Source organism: Trachymyrmex cornetzi, unplaced genomic scaffold (genome assembly GCF_001594075.2).
Source record: "Trachymyrmex cornetzi isolate Tcor2-1 unplaced genomic scaffold, Tcor1.1 scaffold358, whole genome shotgun sequence".
Taxonomy (NCBI): domain Eukaryota; kingdom Metazoa; phylum Arthropoda; class Insecta; order Hymenoptera; family Formicidae; genus Trachymyrmex; species Trachymyrmex cornetzi.
This window is the reverse complement of record NW_017298300.1, coordinates 192,945-214,503: the sequence shown is the minus strand read 5'-3', so window position 1 is coordinate 214,503 and position 21,559 is coordinate 192,945. Positions and strand designations below refer to the sequence as shown.

The 21,559-nt window shown below is 37.4% G+C and overlaps 3 protein-coding genes across 5 annotated transcripts in view; 1 reads left to right on the top strand and 2 right to left on the bottom strand.

The window, feature by feature from the left end:
• LOC108763351 (solute carrier family 25 member 35) overlaps positions 1–1,823 on the top strand; it is a 3,842-nt gene extending 2,019 nt beyond the window's left edge. Inside the window, exons 3-5 of the mRNA XM_018510869.1 lie at positions 392–610; positions 912–1,026; positions 1,603–1,823. Coding sequence (XP_018366371.1) covers positions 392–610; positions 912–1,026; positions 1,603–1,805 — 537 coding nt within the window. The 3' untranslated portion in view covers positions 1,806–1,823. The remainder of the gene's footprint in view (positions 1–391; positions 611–911; positions 1,027–1,602) is intronic.
• A 525-nt stretch (positions 1,824–2,348) lies between these two features.
• On the bottom strand, positions 2,349–12,497 carry LOC108763346 (solute carrier family 2, facilitated glucose transporter member 1). Of its 3 annotated transcripts, none has more exons than XM_018510861.1 (8): positions 12,357–12,497; positions 8,370–8,440; positions 4,961–5,092; positions 4,605–4,878; positions 3,883–4,176; positions 3,355–3,761; positions 2,555–2,826; positions 2,349–2,461 (listed from the first exon to the last, which is right to left on the bottom strand). In XM_018510861.1, the coding sequence occupies exons 1-8, from the start codon at positions 12,394–12,396 to the stop codon at positions 2,362–2,364; spliced, it is 1,590 nt and encodes a 529-aa protein (XP_018366363.1). In that variant the 5' UTR covers positions 12,397–12,497; the 3' UTR covers positions 2,349–2,361. The 3 variants fall into 3 exon arrangements, with proteins under 3 accessions (XP_018366363.1, XP_018366364.1, XP_018366365.1); XM_018510862.1 differs by lacking the exon at positions 12,357–12,497 and adding an exon at positions 8,704–8,870; XM_018510863.1 differs by lacking the exon at positions 12,357–12,497 and adding an exon at positions 5,788–5,928 and having other exon boundaries at positions 8,370–8,442.
• Positions 12,498–14,957: 2,460 nt separating this feature from the next.
• LOC108763340 (probable chitinase 3) overlaps positions 14,958–21,559 on the bottom strand; it is a 15,009-nt gene continuing 8,407 nt past the window's right edge. The window contains exons 15-23 of the mRNA XM_018510845.1: positions 20,570–21,307; positions 18,776–20,290; positions 18,014–18,199; positions 17,579–17,867; positions 16,959–17,317; positions 16,412–16,846; positions 15,715–16,191; positions 15,485–15,610; positions 14,958–15,281 (exon numbers count right to left, since the gene is read on the bottom strand). Of these exons, the coding sequence (XP_018366347.1) occupies positions 15,123–15,281; positions 15,485–15,610; positions 15,715–16,191; positions 16,412–16,846; positions 16,959–17,317; positions 17,579–17,867; positions 18,014–18,199; positions 18,776–20,290; positions 20,570–21,307 (4,284 nt within the window). The 3' untranslated portion in view covers positions 14,958–15,122. The remainder of the gene's footprint in view (positions 15,282–15,484; positions 15,611–15,714; positions 16,192–16,411; positions 16,847–16,958; positions 17,318–17,578; positions 17,868–18,013; positions 18,200–18,775; positions 20,291–20,569; positions 21,308–21,559) is intronic.

Genomic DNA, 21,559 nt, shown 5'->3' with positions numbered 1-21,559 from the left:
CACACACACACACACACACACACACACACACACACACACACACACACACACACTCCCCACTTCTGTTAGGGATAACTTTAATATTTTCAAAATTCGAAAAGAATATTTGACGTCCACAATTGTTTGATGATCAGCAAGCTTGTTTTAAATAAAATTAATACCAGAAATAGATTAACAAAAAAAAAACACAAAATAAAATAAAAAACGACAGTTGCTCGCAAGTGAACACATATACATATATCAAATGTCTTTGGACCAAAAGTTGATTTAATAAGATACAAGAGATATAAATATCTGCCTAAAAATATATATTACAAGTAATAAGAGCGTCGGAATTATTCTTCGCACGCGGATAGCACAGCTAATCGGGGATCATACAATTATCCCACAGGTCAAGACGCAATTACAGGCGCAATCTGCGAAATCCATCGCCGTGGGCTACCAGCATAGTCACTCGGGATCGTGGGATGCCTTCAAGTCTTTGTGGATGGAGGGCGGCATCGCGGCTTTATATCGTGGATGGAACGCCAACATGCCGCGCTTATTCGTCGGCTCGGCGACGCAGTTGACTACTTTTGGGTTAGCATCGGACTGGTTGCGCTCACTAAATGTAAGTAATACTTGACCGTCTCTCCACGGTTTTCTAAATATTTTTCTCCTTTTCCACCCCCCGAGTTTCCTCTGCTGGCAACTGCTGGCGAACGGCCAAAGGTAACGTAATGACGATCATGCATGTCGCGCGATTTCAAAAATAGATATAAAAAAAGTCCCAACAACAATTTCAATTTCTTAAATACGTCTAAAAGCACTGATCGGTGATATCTAATAGATCTCAGTGCGAGATTCGAGGATTATTATACTCATCAATACAACGCAACGCGACGCGACGGAGCGTTCTTTATTTTTCTCAGATATTTCCAGATCGCCCAATATTGCTGACCTTCTTGGCCTCCGTGATCGGAGGTAGTTGCGTAGCCATCACCATGCAGCCGTTCGATGTCTTAGCAACGCGGTTGTACAATCAACGTGAGTATATCGCACGAAAACTTAAGTGGTAAAGTCTGTTGCGTTAAACGCGCGCGATTTACCGAAGGCCACGATTGTGTCGCTAAACTTACAACGATCAACATTTGCACAAAATCGAAATTTTATATATTTACACGTACGTTGAATAGCGGACAAATGTAAAACATACTCATTCTTATCCAATAAAGTATCACTTTCCATCGCGTTTGTTCGGCTCGGGATATATCTTACGATAAAACTGTTTGTGAGGATAAAATGTTTAATATTAATTAATCGGTATACGCGACTATAAATATAATGTAATATATGTGCTACTATAAATACGACCCTAATGCGCGTGACTATAAATATAATTTGCATAAAGGATTCGTCGAATAAAGTTTCTCCAGCGAGTACTGTTGAACATTCGATTAGAGAAAACATTCAGAAATAGAAGACTCGATATATCGTCCTAAACGCCAGACCTTTTAATAGCGCAAATTTCGTAAAAGTAGGCAAATGTTATTTAGAGTGCGTTTATTGCTATCTTTGAAAATCGCCAACTGCTAAAAGTGTTTTAAACGCACCCATACGCAGAAACAGACGCGGCCGGCAAAGGTGCTCTGTACAAAGGACTCGGAGACGCACTCGTCAAGATATTCCGCACTGAGGGTCTGACGGGCCTGTACAAAGGAACGTTCCCAACGTGGATGAGGATAGCGCCGCATACGGTTCTGTGCTTAGTGTTTTACGAAAAACTAGATCAACTGTACAATAATTTAACAACACGAACCGATTGATGTTAGCTTCAAATTTGTGTACAAATTAAACATGTATATTTCAGTGTATTTATATACCTCCTAGACGTATGCAAAGCGAGACTTTTGTAAGATTTTTCAAGGATGTTGAATATTAAATATTACATATCTCTATTCGAATAAATTGATGTTACAAATTGGCAGTGATCGCTCAAGTGTGGATAGAATTTTTTTAATTATGGACGTACGTTAAAATATTGTATAAATGTAAAAAAATCTTAGCCGCGTGTACTCTAATCATCCTTGCGTATACATCATTCTACACTTTTTGATTGAATATTTACAAGATAGAATATATATACAAATAGTCAATAGTATATAAAATTCGCTCACATAGTACTCCTGAATTTCGCTCGAATATATTAATCTTGCACCAGGAAGAGCCTTTTTTTACATCGATGTGCTATTGCATGAATCAGATATCAGCACAGCACGCGAATTGTCATTCGCGTATGAGCAACGTGTGACGGTAATGATTTGTTGATTTCATTAAAAAACCGTATAAAAAGTATATTTAGCCGAATTGCAAGCACTCAGTTTACGCAGCGAATGTTGCATTCGGTTTTGATTTGAAGCCTTGAGTCATAGCTGCTGCTATTTCGGTCGTGCTTCGGCCCCGCGTTTCAGGCAAGTAGGTCCTGTAACAACATTACAGTTTCACATTACGTTGCGAATTGTTTATTATATCATGCATGACTGTGGAATAATAGTAATAAAATTATATTACGTACTGATTGATTATCACCAAGATCTGTATGCACCCAGCGAAGATCAGAAAGACGTACGAGCCGATCGCAGCCTGTAACGAAGGGAACATCATCCCGACGAGGAAGTTGCCTCCCCAATTAAACATGCTGCCTAGCGACATAGCGGAAGGCCTAGGACCTACATCGAACAATTCGGAACCAATGAAATATGGTATAGGACCGAGACCGATACCGTAAGATATAACGTACGCCAGTACCAAAACAGTGGAAACCCATGACATGAATGAGGCTTTGTGCTGTAAAAAGATGTATATTCAGCAATGTATAGATCGCTTTGTGAAGATTCGCACTTTTTACTAAGATTCAGCATTATTTAAAAAATGAAATAAAAGGAAAAATCTTATTTTTGATTGAAGTGGCGCTTATTAACGATTATATGCAAATTTGCAAATACATTTTTCAATTCTATAAACCGCGCCGATTCAGTTTGTCAGATTTGAAACGCAATCATAAACTGAAGCTGAAAATAACATCACAAATTACATTAAGCGCCAATTTAATAATGATGCTAATAAGCGTCTTTAAAACACTGCAAACAACTTGTTGCGAATATAAACATCATTAAGAATCAAGATCCGCTTTGATCAAAAATAGGATTCTTTCTTCTCTTATTTGATTTATTGTTATCGATCTAATTTTTTCACTTATATAGCTGTTTATTTTTAATAATCTTTATATATATTTATGTATATATTATTGAAATTATAATATAATAAAATCGTAAAAATATGCTATTCAAAATTATTACAATTATTTATACTTACAATTAGTGCGATAGAGAGTTTCAGAAAGAGAAGGCATCCTATGCATAAATAACAGCTCAGGAACAATACTTTTCTTCTACCAAATAGTGACATTACCAGCACGGAAATCACTGCCATCCCCATATTTGCAACACCAGTGGCTATAGTCGCATATTGAGCACCGGCAATTCCCAGGCCAGCACTGAGGAATATGCTGTTTGAGTAATAAAAAACCGCGTTAATGCCACTAAGTTGCTGACCAAATTGCAGGAGGCACACTAAGAATAGAGCTAATCTCACGGTCGGCTCTCTCAACACGCGTTTAATGCTCCACGTTTCACTTGCCGATCTTGTCGCTAATTCTTGTTGCAAGCTAGCGATCTCGTTTTGCAAGAGCATTATGTCCATGTTGCGCAAACGGCTGAGTTCTAAAAGCAATCCGAATTTAAGATATAAAAGTAATAATAGTGAACGAGCTAAAACGCAAACTGATAGATTCTCGTTTATATCATACACTCGGATGACCGTTTGTAAGATAGTCGTACACACCTTTAAGAGCCTTTCCTTGTTCTCCTCTGATTATGTACAGATACTTTGGACTTTCTGGCAAAGTCAGTACAGTTAATAATAATGCAGCGAGGCATAGCGGTGAGAAAGATGCTAACATTATATGCCAGGACTCAGGAGTGCCCAGGACAGTTTCGAGCCCGGCAATTTGGCCCATCAGCACGCCGCAGGTGATACCCAATTGACATAAGACCCCGACGGCACCTCTCAATTTTAAAGGTGCTATTTCAGTCATGTACATCGGGACCAAAGAAGTAGCTAGACCACCAGAAAGTCCTACGAATATATTTAGAACCATTACATTACGTGTTATGAAAATTTTTTAATTAAATTTAAAAAATGAAGGCTTTTATACGTGCCTTCAAACTAAAGGTACAAAAACCAGTCGGTTTTATTCTTTTTAGTGAAAATGATTTTTTAAGTAAATATAACATCGTGCCGAATATTCTGCGTTCTTTTGATGTAAGAAAACGGTTATATTTCAACAGTTTTTCCTAAAATATTTTGCACAATATACTTGGCACAAAAATTTATTGTTAATACTGTAGTACGATAAGTTTTAAAAAAGGAAGCTGACCAGCTTTTATCAGCTTACCAAGTTGTGCAATTACAGTTCTATCGCTACGTGTTCTTGTATTAATTAAATACCTAATTGGAATCGGATTAAATCGGGCACGGATTAAATTAACGATTTTTTAACTCACCGACAATCACTCGGCCAAGCAGAAAAAGCTCGACTGAGTTCATGATTCGTACGAACATGAACAGAACGGCTCCTACAATCCCGCAAACATTTCCAATGCTCAGCGCGCCTTTCCGTCCGAATCTGTCGCTCAACCAGCTAGCGATTAAAGATCCAGACACACCTCCGATAAGAAAGACCGATACTATGACGGACCAGAGTACCTGGAGCTCATGGCTGGACAATTGTACGTTATACCTTTCCCTGATACTATCATTACAGAACGATTGCATAAGCTGTAAGTCAAATATTATACGACAGTATAGTTTCAGGTAACACTATGCTCGATGAAATCGCATATTGGTCTACTCTACGAACATGGGCAGGATTGTTCATGACACCTAAGTTATATCCTGCTGGTAATGTTGATCCCAAGCAGCAAGTGGCACCACCCAATACCAGCAACGGGGTCCATCCACCAGGGTCGGCATCGTGTGCATTGTTACACTCCTATATAAAAGAAATTACGCACATTAGAAATTATGTCACATCGTGAGAAAATTTTCTCTTCTTTTAAGTGAAAGGTGAACTGTTTATTACGCATAATAAAGATTTATTTTGCGTAACAGGAGCGATATAACTTGAAAAATTTCTTTGTTAATTCTTATGGATAGTACAACTTACAGATTAATATATATTTATGAGCTACCATTATTCTTTATTCAGCAGTATAGTCACATAACAAATGCAAATAATACTTTTAATGCAAATACAAGTTGTAACGTAATCTACAAACGTTACTTGCAGCATCTATTGGCACGAGTCTTAATATGGCGATGTATGAAGATGGATTCTGATAATTTCATATCATGTCATCAATTATACAATGAAATTCTTAGATATCGTCCGCTTTGCAAAACAATCATTAATAAAGAATTGTAATTTTTATATATTGTAATATCGGGAATGTAATGTATAGGGCTGGATTACATCGGTGTAACGTTGATCCTAATAAATCTAGTAAATATTTTCAGTTATTCTTTTTTTTGCTTTACTGATGCAAGAAAAAAAGAGAGAAAAAATACAAGTTCCGATTTTCAAAATTAATTGAGTAGCGGACACTGCGATATCTTTAAAATAATGTACGGGTTTCACCAATCTCTTAAAAAATAAAATTTACGATATGTAAAATCAGAAGACCATACCGCTCACGTAATTAAGCATCGTAAACAATATGAAGCGTATTCTGCACCCTCGTAGATCAATCAGTGATAACATGGAAAAGCCAGGACGGAATGATGGAATAAAATTCAACAAAACCACACACCATAGGCATTACCTGTAAACTGGTCAGATAGTCAACCATGCATTATTATGAATTTATCGTAGAGCACAAATATACCTTTTGACCGTTTTATCTTAAGGGCATGCACGCATTCGCAACGCACGCACACATACATACACACACAATACCACTCACGTTCGGCATATTTTTCTATCAACTGATGCGCATCAAATTATGGATTGCGATATTCATATTCATATTTATATCAAAAATATAATATATTTCGACTCTAATAATATTTCTATAAATATAGATACAAATATATCTCCAGCTCGAGATACCATAAAGAAACATGCATCAATATAAATAATGAGTATTACGTTAGCAAAGCGATCGTTTATTAGCAATACTTACTATAGATAAGCTGACGTTATTTGTCATCATTTTAACATCAAAGACATCTTTAATACTTTAATCTCAGCATTTTCCTTGGAAATTTTGCTTATCATATCAAATACTGTACTTTGTCATATAATTTTGCTAATACAGGGAGATACACAAAGAGCATATCTCAATCATTTAGGAAACGTACGGATAATAGCCCTCACATCGTGTTCTCAAATTAATTCTTAAATCATAACAGATCAAAGTGGCAAGAAAATCTTAATTTTTTCAACCAGAAAAATACATATTATAAAGTACTATATAATTTACAAATAATATTATACATACGGTTGAAAGAAAAAGCTCATCACCAGATTACGATATTAAATTAAAAATTAGTAGACAAATATTTATAGAAAAACCAAACAGTCATATTATCTTTAATGATGGTACATTGCGGGTGATTAAAAACTGAAAACAAACTAGGGTAATTATCCCTATTATATTATAGCGTGCCTTTGAGCCGAATTGCTTATTAATAAATTAATTATTAAATATTGTAGCTTTAATTTTATCTGCTTTTCTTATAATGTATTCTTAATCTAAAAAATGTTAATACTTAATAACTTTTGATAAAAATAAGAAATACGTTTTGTCCCTATTAGCGAGTCCTCCAAGCGGCGATGGCCCCAATTTGTGTACATTTGACTCATTTTAACATACAATAACTAAAACAGACAATACATGTAAGCTAAGTGTTCAAGTTAATATATTACATAAATCATTATTTTAATTATACTTATTTCAATATACATATACTCGTATCACATAATTCTCAGCTCCAATACAAGGCACACTATAATAGGGTGTGTCCACTTAACGTTGCAAATATTTCGTTGACCAATCAGAAGAAAGAATTTTACCAATTGACCAATTAAAGAATGCTTCAAAGCATTTGCAGCGTGAAGTGAATCGCAATCCTTGAAACAAGCTTAAAGCCTTACGGTACGTATTACTAGATTCATATAAATTCTTCAAGTCTTTCGAAAAATGTTGTAAAATATTTTAATAGTTGAAAAATAAAATATCATCTCTTTGGGGTATTGTATATACTAATAATTCAATTTAATAAAAAAAAAAACATTTGTTTCTTACTTATTTGTGCTAGTTTTCATTATAGCTTATTTAAATACAAAAGCACATTTATAATAGTTACCCAACTTTGGAAGAAATAAAAATGGTATGACGTGATAATTGAGATATGCGTCGCTTTGAATGAATTAAGAAAATTAGGACTGAATGGAATAATCGTCAATGTATATACAAATTAGATAACTGTATCGCTAATTTGTATGTAATTTCTTTTTTTTTGACTTGATAATACTGCTGCATTGATATTAATTTGTCCATAATATTTTGATTTTATATACCTTTATATTTAATACTTTGACTCATTCTATGCTAGTCTTTGCTATATATAATGTAAAAAGAACAAAGTGATACAATACAAATTGCCTTGGCATTGACAAGTATCTGGCGGCAAAATTTTTGCAAAACACAAAAATCTCTTTTCACATAAAGGCGCTACATTTAATAGACGCTTGCATATGTAATAATTATTATACATATATATACCATTAATAATAGCGTTTGCTTGCGAGAAAATCAGATCTATACCACTCTCAAACGATACACAGGTAGCGATACGATTGTCATTATTGATAATTATTTTGATAAACATACGCGTGAAAGAATATATATTAAATCTTTGCGGACGAGTTAGACTCAATTTTATGTATATATACTCGTAAGTACTATACTTTTAAAATACAAGTGATTTTGTGTGGAATCTCCATAAGTTTCTCTCATAAATAATAAAAATTCTTTGATTTTCGCCAATTAATTAAATCAGATACCGGATCCTCACTTATTTGCGAGAGATGATTTAAATCGCGCAGAATTAAATAAATAAAGAATGCTATAATTATAACGGAAAAATAAAAAGTCCGTTTTCAAGTAAGGGCCAAGAGATAACTGACTGCGTTATTCCGTTATTGTACAGAAAAGTCAAAGGACATCTGCAGCTGTGTTATGGAGAGCAATGATTGCAAAACTTACGGACTTGCGCGATTCTCCGGGCAACGATTTCACTCTTGACACGTCGAGGCACAGCGCGGACACGTCGGTCTCTGCAAACATAAGGAAACGATTGCTTATATCCCTTATTCGAACGCTGTTCCATTATCCAGAAAATGCGGAGCGTGCAAGATTGCACACAGCGGTCATATTTATCGCCGGTTTGCTTTCACGAAGATCGTGATGGAGAGAATTGGAGAGAACGCGCTGATGGTGGATGATGCTAATAGATAGCTAAGATATTACAATTTTCCTCCAAAGAACCGCAATGAAAGAAGGGAGGTAGGGGCTATCATCAGCAGCTATCGTAACTTACCTATCGTCATGTCGGAAGCGCGGAACGCGCCACACGAGGAGTGAATAGTGATCTCTCACGGTGGAGTAGATCGACGCGCGTCATGGCGTCATGGCCTCATGGCACGCGCATACCTCCAACCACCAACCACCTGAACCACCACTGGCGATACTCGCTCACAGAACATTTACGGCTCGAGACTCGAGGTGCCAGACTCCACCCAACTTCACCGTTGCAGTGAGGTTGCACCGGGTTTGTGATTTGTCACGTCAGGTTAGGGTTCGTAATTCGTATAGCGCCGCGTCATTCAAACCCCCGTTCGTTAGGAATGGTAACGAATCCTTTTTGTATCTTCAGATTTCATTGGGTAAAATTCGAGCACAATTCTATTACTGCAGGGTTTAAAAGGAATTAAATTTTTTATTTTTCGTCTTTCTTAACTTAACAACTTTTACGTTAAATCATCTTTTATTGTAATACCTACTTACTTATTTGCAAATTTCACAAGGTCGTAGACCTTGGAAATTAAATTAAATAGAACCGGTAAAAAAATCTTCTTTAAAAAAGAAAAAATATACGTCAAATGCATAGAAAAGGTAGCGAATGTTATACATTCCTTTTAATAAAAACGAATACGAAATAAATGCAATTAGTCAAGTATTCCATAACGCAAGACACATAAAATTTTTTATCGTACAAGAAATAGCTGTTATTTCATAAAATTTACAAATAAAGTATTAAATTTATCTGATAATCTATATATTGCAATTGTTTTTATGTAATATTCAAAGTAATCTGATTTTATGAAAAATTAAAATATTTTAATTTAATAAAAAACAATATTTTTCAAAACTAACTTTTTATTTAACTTGTGTTAATGCGATATATCTTAACTTTAATTTAGCATCAGTTTTTTGTTCATTTAACTTTTAACTAATTTTATATAAGTTGTTAACTTTAACTTAATTTAAATAAAAAAAAGTATTATCCGATTTTGCTTTTAGCTGATGTACTATACAGCCAAAACATTCTTCACTGCTACGTAAAATGTATATAAACGCTAGTTAAATACCTACGCAGTTTTACGAGTATATATATAATAACGCCATCAGTTGTCACAAAGTCAGATTTAACTTAGCGTTTATATGACATTTTACGAGATAGTATTTATAATAATTACGGATATGTTGTTAAACTCTATTACGGTGCCATGTAAACGTAGTCGCTTCATAACGCAGCGAATCATTTTATCTTTGTTTAACATTGGTAAACACAACAAGGATAAAATGATTCACTGTGTCAATTATGTCACTTGATGGAAAACGCTTTAAATTATCAATACTATTTTATCAATATAGATAATATTATTAATTTTTTGTATTTCTCCATTTAACATATAATATAGAAAAAATTAATTCCGTTCATAATCTATTAAAATAAGATAAATGTAATTAATTAGTAATTACACACTTGTCGGCGAGAAAGAAAGCGATAAAGAAGGTGATAAAATATAAAATATTTAGTTACAAGAACAAATATGCTTAGCTCGTCGCGCGAACTTTGATTCTATCTTCAATTCGCACGTATTCTCGATGAGTTCCGAGTCTCGTAGAATACTTAATAATACTTATTATACTTGGCAGGTAAATTTTTAGTTCCGCGCAGGGATACATTTACAGATGTGAACGTGAATATTTTTCATTTTGCTTTCTCTATTTTATATACGAATCCTCGAGCGAGAGACGAAGCATGCGCAAGGTCGAGCGATATACATACGAGTATAGAGAGTGTCCGGAATCGAAAGCTTAAGTTTTGTGCTCATGTTTTTCTTATCTGCTGTTATCCTTTGCGCTTTCAATGTAAAATTGATTATAGAAATTTATGGAAAGTGGAAGAATGATCGAAAAGTAATTTACCATTAATGAATTATCTACATTTCCTAGAAAGAATATTCCTTGAATATTCTTGAATATTCTTCTCAAATTTATTCTTTTTTCCCTTCTTTTGGACAGGATTCTCTTAATTCTCTATGATTTCTCGTCGCTTTCTTTATTATATTCAAATTCTAATCACATATCAGCTGCTGACATAAACGTAAAAAGAAATGTATAATTTATGAGCGAAAATAGAAAGAAATGAGTTTAATTTAAGAAAAACTTTGTTTTCCCGAGCACCCTATACGTCGCGTCGCACTTTTGCGTTCTTGCACGGCTATATGCAAACGCGTATACCGTTGGTGTGGTTCAACAAAGCGTGACTATGGAATTCTTGATTCTTATTCAACACTTAATCGCATGTAAATGTGATATTATATGAAAAACATGTCAACAATGTTTACAGTTTTTTACAATTGTCAATTACGCCGCAGTTGCATTTTATACATCTTCTAAACTCAATTCGAACACCTCGAATCCCACATTTTTAGAAACTGAATAAGTGTGGTTATTCCGTTACAATAATAAGAGGTTGTTAGAGAGAGGAGGCGAGACTTGCGTCTTTATACCTATATGTATGTATGTTCAAAGTTCATATTTTCTTTTCCTTTTTTAAGTAAATTAATTTACTGTTGAATAAATGTTTGACACATCGAAATTGCTCCACGCTGTTATTTAATGCCTACACTTTGACTAAATCTCTGCCTAGCTGCGGCTTTTATATCTCATCTCTTTCTGCTTTACAGTTTAGCTTGGTCATCGCTGTCTCTCTCTCTTATAGTTTAGCTTTCTCTTTCATCTCTTTCCGTCTGCAATGCTCGACAGACGAATATATACCTATATAGTCTGAGGTATATTCCATAGAGTTCTACATAGGTAGAATATATTATATTTAACGATTAATACAGCGGAATGTATTTTTTTGATTATGTCATGTACGGAGATACCGCGGAGAGCCGTCAGCCGAATACAGAGAGAGAGAGAGAGAGAGAGAGAGAGAGAGAGAGATGCAGTCGTGCTGGCGCTCGGATTTCACATCGAAAATTCGCGGAGCACAAAAATAGAATGCCTCACACGTGCACGTGGCACACAAGACACGCAAAAAAGGGCGTACGCCGATTGTGCGTCATGCAGTGTATTGCATTAATTGTTACCCGGCGCGGGTGAGACAACGTGTTTCCACATGATGCGCTATGGACCGTTCAGACTGTTCAGAGAATACAATATATACTGTATGTATATGTATAAATAGCAACGAAAATCGTGCGACTACAAAACGCGCAGTGCTTGTCATCTGTAACCAATGACATCATTTCAAATCGAATCTAGATCTTTTTTTCTTTTTTTGGAAATCAAGTTATTCATCGCGGAATTAATTCCTGTAGCGCATTAATTATGCGAATTCTGACTGCTGTGTTATTTTGTTGACGCTGCATTGTCGCGAGCAACAGCTGTGTTCATTCCAAGTAGAAACTAAATAAACTTTGATCCCGATTTTAGTAAAAAAAAATCTCGTAATTTTAATATAAAAAATATAAGAATGTTATAAATTTATATTAAATATTAATATTAATTTATATTATAAATTTCGATTTCACATGTATACACATGTATACACTTGATCCATTTGCAGCAGCCTCGAAATGTTCTCGAAAAATTTTTCGGACGACTCCGGATTCTCTACACGTCGAATTTCGTTGAATTGTTTACTAATTTTTTATTTTACGCTTCAAGACATACCTTGATTCTCGTCCATTGTGTCTTTCATATTGTTCGGCATGTAAGAAAGTTCGCGACGTTCAGGAGATTCTCAAGAGTGTACACAAACTGCACGGTATCAACCGACGCCGACGTGGATCGCGGTCTGACTGGTCTGACTGGTCTGACTAATCGCCGCTGCTACGCTTCTTTCCGCGTCTTTTGATTGTCACGGCCGCGTATCGGCGTATACTGGCTGACGATATAGCGATCGGACAGCCAATACCGTTGTCCCGTTTGATTTCAGACAACGCGCATACCCAGAGGTAACCTGCGCGCGTAGATCTGATAGAAATATAGAAATATAGGCGTGCGTGCGTGCGTGTGTAGAAACATAATTCCGTCTTGGGAAAGCCATTATCTAAGCTTTATGTCTTAAACAATTCACCAATTGGTAATTAATTATAGTCGATATTATTCTTCTCATATTCGACTATAATTAGCTATAGTCAATTTCTTATGGTTTCAGACTTTAAGCTTAGGTAATGGCCTTTTGTAGGAAGCTTAATCCACAAAACGAAATGCAAAAGTAACGTTGTATTTTACTGTCAAATCACTTTTGACAAACTCGAGACATCGCAATGGAAAAAGCATAAAATTAAAATAAAATTCTTGTGTCTTATTACTCAATTCGCAGTTATAATTATGTATTACATTCAATTGATGCAACGCTCATGTGTTTTGTCATGTACGACATGACAAAAAACGGTTACTCTTCTATGACCTTGCGATTAATTGCATATCAGGCTCTATTTTCACGATTTAATTACCCACACGTGTTAGTAGAAGATTTATTTTATCTTGTAGATTCAGAGAGTGACTAAATCGATGTGATAAAACTTGAGATAACATAAAAAAAATTATTTAACTTCTTTTCTATTTCTTTATCTCTCTCTCTTTACTGTTACTGAAATATTCCGCACATTTCTGAACGCAATCTTAGAATTCGGATATAAGAAACAGTTCAGTTTTCATTCGGAACTCATTAAGATAATTTACTTGGCAATCGCGATCTGTCACAGATCTGTCGAGTCTTTATAGAAAATGTTCACGTGGAAGATGTGATTTGTATGCAGCATCATAATTGGAAATGATCGCGGATATCTTGCAATTTCCTCATTTGATACGATTGATATACTATTAAAATTTTCTTAATATCTACATATTAAAATTTTTTCGCGATAAGCAAACCACAATTCGATTCACCACGCAGATCCTCTGGCAAATTTTAAACGCAAATTTTTCAGTTTTCCTACTTTTTCCTACGTTTGATTCGTTCAGCTTCATGTGATTTTCGAATTATAACCAATTTAAATTAAGTTACATTAAAAATAATGCAGCGTGTTTATATGTTTCGCTTCACACTTTTTTCTTTTTTATCATTTACCTCAGTTATATATCTGAGTTTGGATATTGTGAGCATCAGTTCGATCTATACGTGTGTATAAATCGTATATAAATTCATATATATTGATGCGTGATTTATTGACTCGGTGCAGATGTGGGTTTAAAACAGTAGTCACATATAATTTGTCTTTCTTTAATTAGTCGCTCTACTGACCTTCATTAATCCGCGAGGAATCACTTTGTCCGTGTTCTTGATAAATGCACGATTATGGGGCAGGACAATTATAATTACAATCTTAATTACAAAACACTTACGCTAACACGACAATTCTAATCTTCGCAGGTGACGCGACGTAAAAAAGCGCACGAAAGGGGATGATTTTCGAGATAATACGACCATTCCGTACGATCTTTCGCATTTTCTCCTTTCTCTCTTCTCCTATCATTTACGTCATCTGGAAAAGTATCGCAATTTATCGTCCCGTTATTAAGGTACTCTCATATGCCTTATAACGTACTCGTATATATTAACGTAATACATAATATCTTATCTACCGCGAGAGAAATTTTTACTGAAATATCGCACTCGAGTTTGTTGTGTCACAAAACTGATGAAAAATTTCCATGTTATTTCAGCTAACCAATGAATTAATTCGCATTTGCTTTATCCATGTGTAATAGTAATGAAAAATAGAACGGCAATGGATACAATGGAGTCTAACATCGGCGTATCACCTGTGTTACGATAACATATGAGAAAGGTCTTAATAAAAAAAAGCGCTCGATAAGGAACCGTGTCCCGATACATACACTACTGCCAGTATATTGAAGCTTCTTTAGTTTATCTTACGTTAATTGAATTTCAGTGCTGACAGTGTATCTGTATATCAGAACATGGCAAAGATGACATTCGAGAGGATATCTCTATTCACGGCCGGTATTCATGCGCTACATTTTTACAAAAAGTGTTTGTTGCAAATGCGATCTATATATTCGTATTGAGCGATTTGTACGACTTTTAATGCTATATACTTAATATTAATTCTTTATTCGGCAGAAGAATCTATAAAGAGATGTATTCGCGATTAAAGGCGCACAACATACTCGTATAAGAATAGCGCAAAATCCTCGCGTGTATGCCCACGCTTTTCAAACTAATTGTAAGAAAAGACTCGTTTACTCACAAGATCGTATATAATATTTGTAAATTGTATAGGTATTCGGTAAGAGCAAGCGTTAATAATAACAAAATTTAGTCGTACATTAGTTGTAACAAATACGTAGAGAGAGATGAGAAATGAAATAACGTTGCCAAATCAAATCATGGACTCTTGAGCGATAAAAAAAGAATCCTTCGAGACTAAGCCTTATCGCCCTTTTACGTTACCGCGACTTCGCAACTCAAGTGCAGTCCGTCGTGTGACCGTTCCCTCTTCCGAGTCCATTATTCAGAGCTGTCAAGAGTGGATACTTTCCGCATCCACACAGGCCCTTGAAGTCGTCCAAGTCCAAGGACCAGATCATTCCACCCCCGAGATTCAGCTTCTTTATTAGCTCAGCCTGAGGGTGAGACATATATATATATATATAAACGCTTCAGGATTGCAAAATAATACGCTGAATTCTTACTCGATGACAACAGTTTGTAATCGCAAACAGTCTGTCTATACTCTATAATAATGAATCATGCATTTGTATAACGAACCGTTTGTGAACGAAGGAATGATGTATATCACATGATCCTCATTATATTACACACATACCTTTTTCGCTATATTAGATACGTCGTCATAGCTGACCCATTGATCGCGTTTCGACGCGTACGGTCCCACGCGGCCCTCCGAATCCTTCGTCACGGACCAGCCGTCGTTCTTCACATTATCACATATCTTGCGTAGCGATATACCAAATAGAGTAAAACATTTAATAAATAGTACGTGTCCTAATATTGTTGCGATTCGATTAATTAACGACAGCTGATTCTTACGCTTACCTCATGATACGCTAGGAACCCAGCCGATTTCGTAAACTTGCCGGGTTCTCCAGGTCCGTCAGCCTTCACGTGGAAGCCCGGCGGTCTGTTCAGAGACTTTTCAGACAGGGTGAAACTTGATCCGTAGGTGGGTATACCCAGGACGATCATTTCGGCCGGCACGCCCTTCTTGATCCAGTACGTCACGGAGAAGTTCGCATTGAGGAACGGGCTGATATCGTCGGGGTGATGATAAAGCGGCGCGATGTGACCGGTTTCGCTTCCCATGCCAGTGTGATAGTCGTACGCTACTACGCCGATCCAATTCACGTACCGTGTTAAAAGCGGAATGTGAGTGTAGCCCCGGTCGACGACGATCTTGTTCGCTGAGACCACAATGGATAACAAAAGTCCTCTAGATGTTAACGCTCCGCTAAGGCCTTCGAGAAATTGGACAAAGTTCTCGCGATCCTCCTCAGGACCGCGGCTACAGTCGCCCTGTCCAAGATATTTTCTTTTTAATTGATTGCTGTAATTATAGCATCCTTAATCTAATGGGGGATTTGGGATCTATTAATATAAATAGAAAACTTTACTGAAAAAGAGAGAGAGAGAGTATTTGAAAAATAATTTCTCTTGTTCGATATTAACAAAATATCTTTTTCTCAAACTTAAAATCTTGAAAAAATTTATTTTTCAAGACATTACGGTGGCTTACCTGCCAGCATACCGGAAACTCCCAATCAAGATTAAGTCCATCGAATCCGTACTGCTCGATGATTCTTACGACATACCCAGCAAAATTTTTTCTAGTCGACTGCGGACTGCCTATCAATCTGCTATACTTGTCGTCCTCTGAATCGTTCCATCCGCCTAAACCGAGCAACACCTTAACGCCGTTTCTTCTTTTAATTTCCACCGTTTTGTTGAGAAAACTCTTGTAGACATTGTCGGAGTCATCGATGTTTAGAAGAAACGTCTCCTCTTCTAGCGTAGCAAAAGCGTACACGATGTGCGTGCAAAGCGTCCCGTCGATGTCCTCGGGAGTGAAGCTGCCAAAGCTTGCGCGCTTCCAAGCCCAATTCGTGTAGTAACAAACTATTTTTTTTTCATTTACATTTTTGGTAAGTCTAAATCTCGGCGATAGGCTGCTCTACGAAATCGACAGAATAAATCTCACGGTTTTTTTTATGCTGCAACGTGCTTTACATTTGTAAATTGAAATAATTCGCTAATTAAAAACTTGTATTCGTCTCGATACATACTCGACGCTCAGCAGTCTTGCATTTGGTGTTCTCCGGCCAGTCGCATCGGTCTTCGTTCCAGTAAAGTCCAGGTGGACAAGACTGTTCCGAGATCTTGCCGAAGTTGCACAGATAATACTTGCTGCAGTCGCCTTTGTGCGATATGAATAAATGTCCTCCGCAGTCCGCTGGAGGTGGTGGGCTGGCTTCGATCTCGATGGTATCATCTATGTCCGGATCTAATTCAGTCGTTGTTGAGATTGTTGCTGGTGGAATATACGTAGGCTTTGGTGATGTAGTGGATTCGTATATGGGACGTTCGGTGACAGTTGTAGATTCGATGTTGCTCTGGTCGACATCGATTATAACCACTTCTCTACCTGTCGTTGATCATAAAAGATAGTATTCAAATAATGTTATTCAAAAATCATATGTAGAAAATAGTGTAATATTTATGTATCTTTTAAATATAATAGGAAATAAGAGTTGTATATTTTTCTATCAGGAGACGTGTACGGTAGTGTCTCGGCGCTAAGACAAGCACAGAGGCATATTTGTCATGTACGCGTCACAAGTCAGTTTGAGTGAAATATTTTTATTTGTTTTTATTTTGAAAAAAAAAAAAACGACAATACATTTACCTTCCGTAATGGGACACAGCGGGCCCTTTGGATAGTTTCTCAAAACTCGATTCATCGTCCTTAATAGCGGACTGGGTTCGCATCCGCATCTGTTTTTGAAATCGTCCAAGTCCAAGGCCCAAATCATACCGCCGCCGAGGCCAAGTTTCTTGATTAATTCTGCTTTCAGTTTGATTTGTTGGGCGTCGTCGAAGCTTACCCATTGGTCACCCTTGTAAGCGTACGGGCCGATTCTTCTCTCTTTATCTTGAACAACTCTCCATCCCTTCTTCAACGTCCTTTCACATATCTACCATAAAGTAAAAAAAGTATAGGTATTTATATTAAAAATTAACATTCTTCTATAACATATGTACTTGTTAGAAACTCATTTAATATTTCTATTTACTTGTATTTTTATTTTTAATATTTCTTTTTCGAAAACATTGAGCTGACCTCATAGTATGACAAGAAACCTCTTGCTCTGGTCGCTTCTCCAGCCTCGCCACCCCCATAGGTTGGCGCGTTTAATCCGTGCACGTTTCTCTCCGCAAGTGAAAATGATTGGCCGTACAATGGAGCACCCATGATTAACTTTTTTGGATTTGCACCTTTCTCTATCCAGTAATGGATCGAAAAGTTCTAGTGGAAAAAAATCAACGTAGTTTTAAGGCTCCTGCGAGTATTCACCTCAGCCATATTGAATCATAAAGTGACGTCATAAACAAGAAATGTGTTATAAGCGATACATTGATTTTCTTGCACGCCATTTATACATAAATAAATAATACAAATTGGATAAAACGAAATAATGAGATCACTACAAAACATTTGTAAAAATGGGCCGAGACTGTCATTAATCTCCCTGATAGTCAGTAAATAATCGTAAAATGCGTTTACTACTTTATCCTCAATGCGCAGTCTATTTTCACTTGACAAACGTTTTTCGACTATTTACTTACTATTACTATCAGGGGAGATAATGATATAGCATCGGCCCATTTTTACAAATATTTTATTGCAGCGATCTCATTATTCCGTTTTATCCAAATTGTCTTTATTTTATTTATTTATACGAATGGTATGTAAGAAAAATCGACGTGTCGTTTCTCGCTAATGACGTCACGATTCAATAGGAGGCCGAGGTGAGCACTCAGAAGACTTGAAACTTCCGAAATTAGTGTAACTCTTAATGTAAATAATCAAAGTAAAGCTTACGGCATTAAATGTCGGTTCCCAGTCGTTCGGAAGACTATACAATGGTGCTACGTGGCCGGTTTTCTTATCCCATTGACCGTGGAAATCGTACGTCATCACGGATATCCAATCGAGATATTTTGACAAAATGGGAACATCGTATCCCGCATCGATCACTCTCTTGCTCGGTGAAACAGCCGCAGAGAGAAGCAATCCTCGCGGCTTGAATTCATCGCTCAATTCCTTGATCAGTTGAGCGAAACTTTGCTTGTCGGACTCCGGACCCTTGTTACAGTCCACTTGCCAGCATACCGGGTACTCCCAGTCAAGATCAAGGCCCTCGAAGCCGTATTTTTCGATAAAGGGAAGAAGTTGCGTAATAAATGTTCGCCTAGCCGACGGTGAGTTGACCAATCTGCTGTATTTGTCTCCAGCCGAATCGTTCCAACCACCCAACGCCATCAGCACCTTTAAACCTTTTGCCTTGAATGCTGCGACTCTGTCGTAAAACTTGTTGTCTATATCGGCCCAGGGATCATGAGACTTGATCGTTAAGCTGCTACCGTCGAGTACGGAGAATCCATAAAGCACGTGAGTGCAGAGATCGGGATCTATATCCTCCGGTACAAATCTGCCACCTTCCTGCCGGTACCAGGCCCAGTTAGTAAAATAACAGATGACTTTAAACTCGTCGTTCTTGGAACTGTCCTGTGTAACGCGATCCACTGTACTAGTTGGTCGTATCGCTTGCGTAGGTTCAACGGTCAACATTGTCATCGATGGCGGTTGCAGAGGCTTATCGTGCTCCTTCGATGGTTCCGCTAGCACCCGCTGGATCGTGTGCATCAATGGATGAGGTCCGTTGTCACATCGTCCGCGGAAATCGTCTAAATCCAGAGCCCACACCATACCGCCGCCTAGACCCATGTCGCGCACGAATTCCGCTTTCCGCCTGATCATCTCTGAATCGTCAAAGCTGACCCATTGGCTGCCCTTGTAGGCATACGGTCCCATTCTACCTTCTGGATCCTGTACCACTGTCCAACCGCGATTGAGTATTCTATCGCAGATCTCATAGTAAGACAGGAAACCAGCAGCTCGAGTGAACTCTCCGGCATTTCCCGCGCTGCCCGGAGAATTTAGACCAGTTCCAGAGCTTGGATCGTTGATCGTGAAGGATTGTCCATACAACGGCATTCCCATGACGATGCTCCTAGGTGGCGCGCCCTTTGAGATCCAATAGTTTATCGAATAGTTAGCGTTGAAGTAATAAAACTCGTCGTCCGGGTGGTAATATAAAGGCGCAACGTGACCAGTTCGTTTATCCCATTGCCCATGGTAGTCATACGCCATGACAGCAATCCAATCCAGGTACTTGGCTAACGACGGCACGTCGTAGCCCTTGTCGATTACTTTCTTACTTGGCGAGACCGCTGCCGAGAGAAGTAATCCTTTCGGCTTGAATTCACCACTTAATTCGCGTAAGAGAGCTGCAAAACTTTCTTTATCCGAATCTGGTCCCTTGTTACAATTCACCTATTGGCAAAATTTCGGAAGAGTCATGAGAATAAATAAAAATGATTATAAACGATTTACAATAAATTATGTAAAAAAAAAAAAAAAAAGAAAAATATGAGAAATAGAAGAGTAAAGATTTGAGAAGTAGAGATTTATAATACAGTTTATTAAAACTATTCGAAATACTTCCAGAGACGTAATAAAGAGTATAAACACGTATGTACAGAGATGATAAACAAAAACTTGAACTTGTTATTGTTTGGGTTAATGTTATTAAATGAAAAAAAATGCACTCGCCTGCCAACAAACGGGATATTCCCAGTCCATGTCTAATCCGTCAAAATCATATTTTTTGATAAACTCAATGGTATGATTGATAAACTTCTTTCTAGCGGAAGGACTGTTCACCAATCGGCTGTACTTGTCACCGGCCGAGTCGTTCCATCCGCCCAGCGCGAGAAGCACCTTAAGACCTCGCTTTTTATACGCTACCACCCGCTCGTAGAAACGATTGTCAAAATCCGCCCAGGAATCGTGCGCTTTGATTACCATCTCGGAATAGTCCAGCACCGCGAAACCATACACGATATGCGTGCATAGAGTGTGATCGATATGTTCTGGCAAATAACGGCCAATTCCACGACGATACCAAGCCCAATTGGTAAAGTAACACACAACCTTGTAGTAGCCGGACAGCGGGGAGACCTTGTCGGGGTCTATAATCGCTGGAGACAAAGTCGACGTAGGTTGACTCATGGTCGACGTAGTCGGAGCCTTTTCCGTAGTAAATTCCGGGTGGGTGATTGGTTTCTCCGAAATTGATGGCCGCGAGGATGTCGTTGCCGACTGCGTGGTAATTTCCTTGTCGCCATCGTCGTCCGTGCATTTCGCCCGGGACGGCCAGTCACAGATACGAGTCTCCCTGTTGAAGTGCAAACCCGGCGCGCAGCTGAACACCTCCTGGCGGCCCCAAAGGCACGCCTGATAGCTCGTGCAGTCACCCGATACACCACTATAGCTGCCGGTGATGCAAGTCTAACGTAATCACAATAATAATACTTGATGTCAATATCAATTATTGAATAATTATATTATTACGCAATAAACGAATAAATTAAAATGATGAATGAGCCGGACGTACATACCGCGGAGGTGTGATAGAAAAGATTGTATCTGATTGACAATGGGAGAATGTTACGTTAATATATCTGTATGTATTAATAATTAATATCTAAATGATCATTGGTTCAGAGAGAGAGAGAGAGAGAGAGAGAGAGAGAGAGAGAG

Excerpts from the sequence above, each read along its gene's own strand:
- LOC108763346 (XM_018510861.1), bottom strand. The coding sequence starts at position 12,396 with ATGCCGAACAATATGAAAGACACAATGGACGAGAATCAAG. Across the intron at positions 5,093-8,369 it reads CCGGAGAATCGCGCAAGTCC|GAGTGTAACAATGCACACGA; the intron begins GTAAGTTTTGCA and ends TCTTTTATATAG. Across the intron at positions 4,879-4,960 it reads TCATGAACAATCCTGCCCAT|CTTATGCAATCGTTCTGTAA; the intron begins GTTCGTAGAGTA and ends TTTGACTTACAG.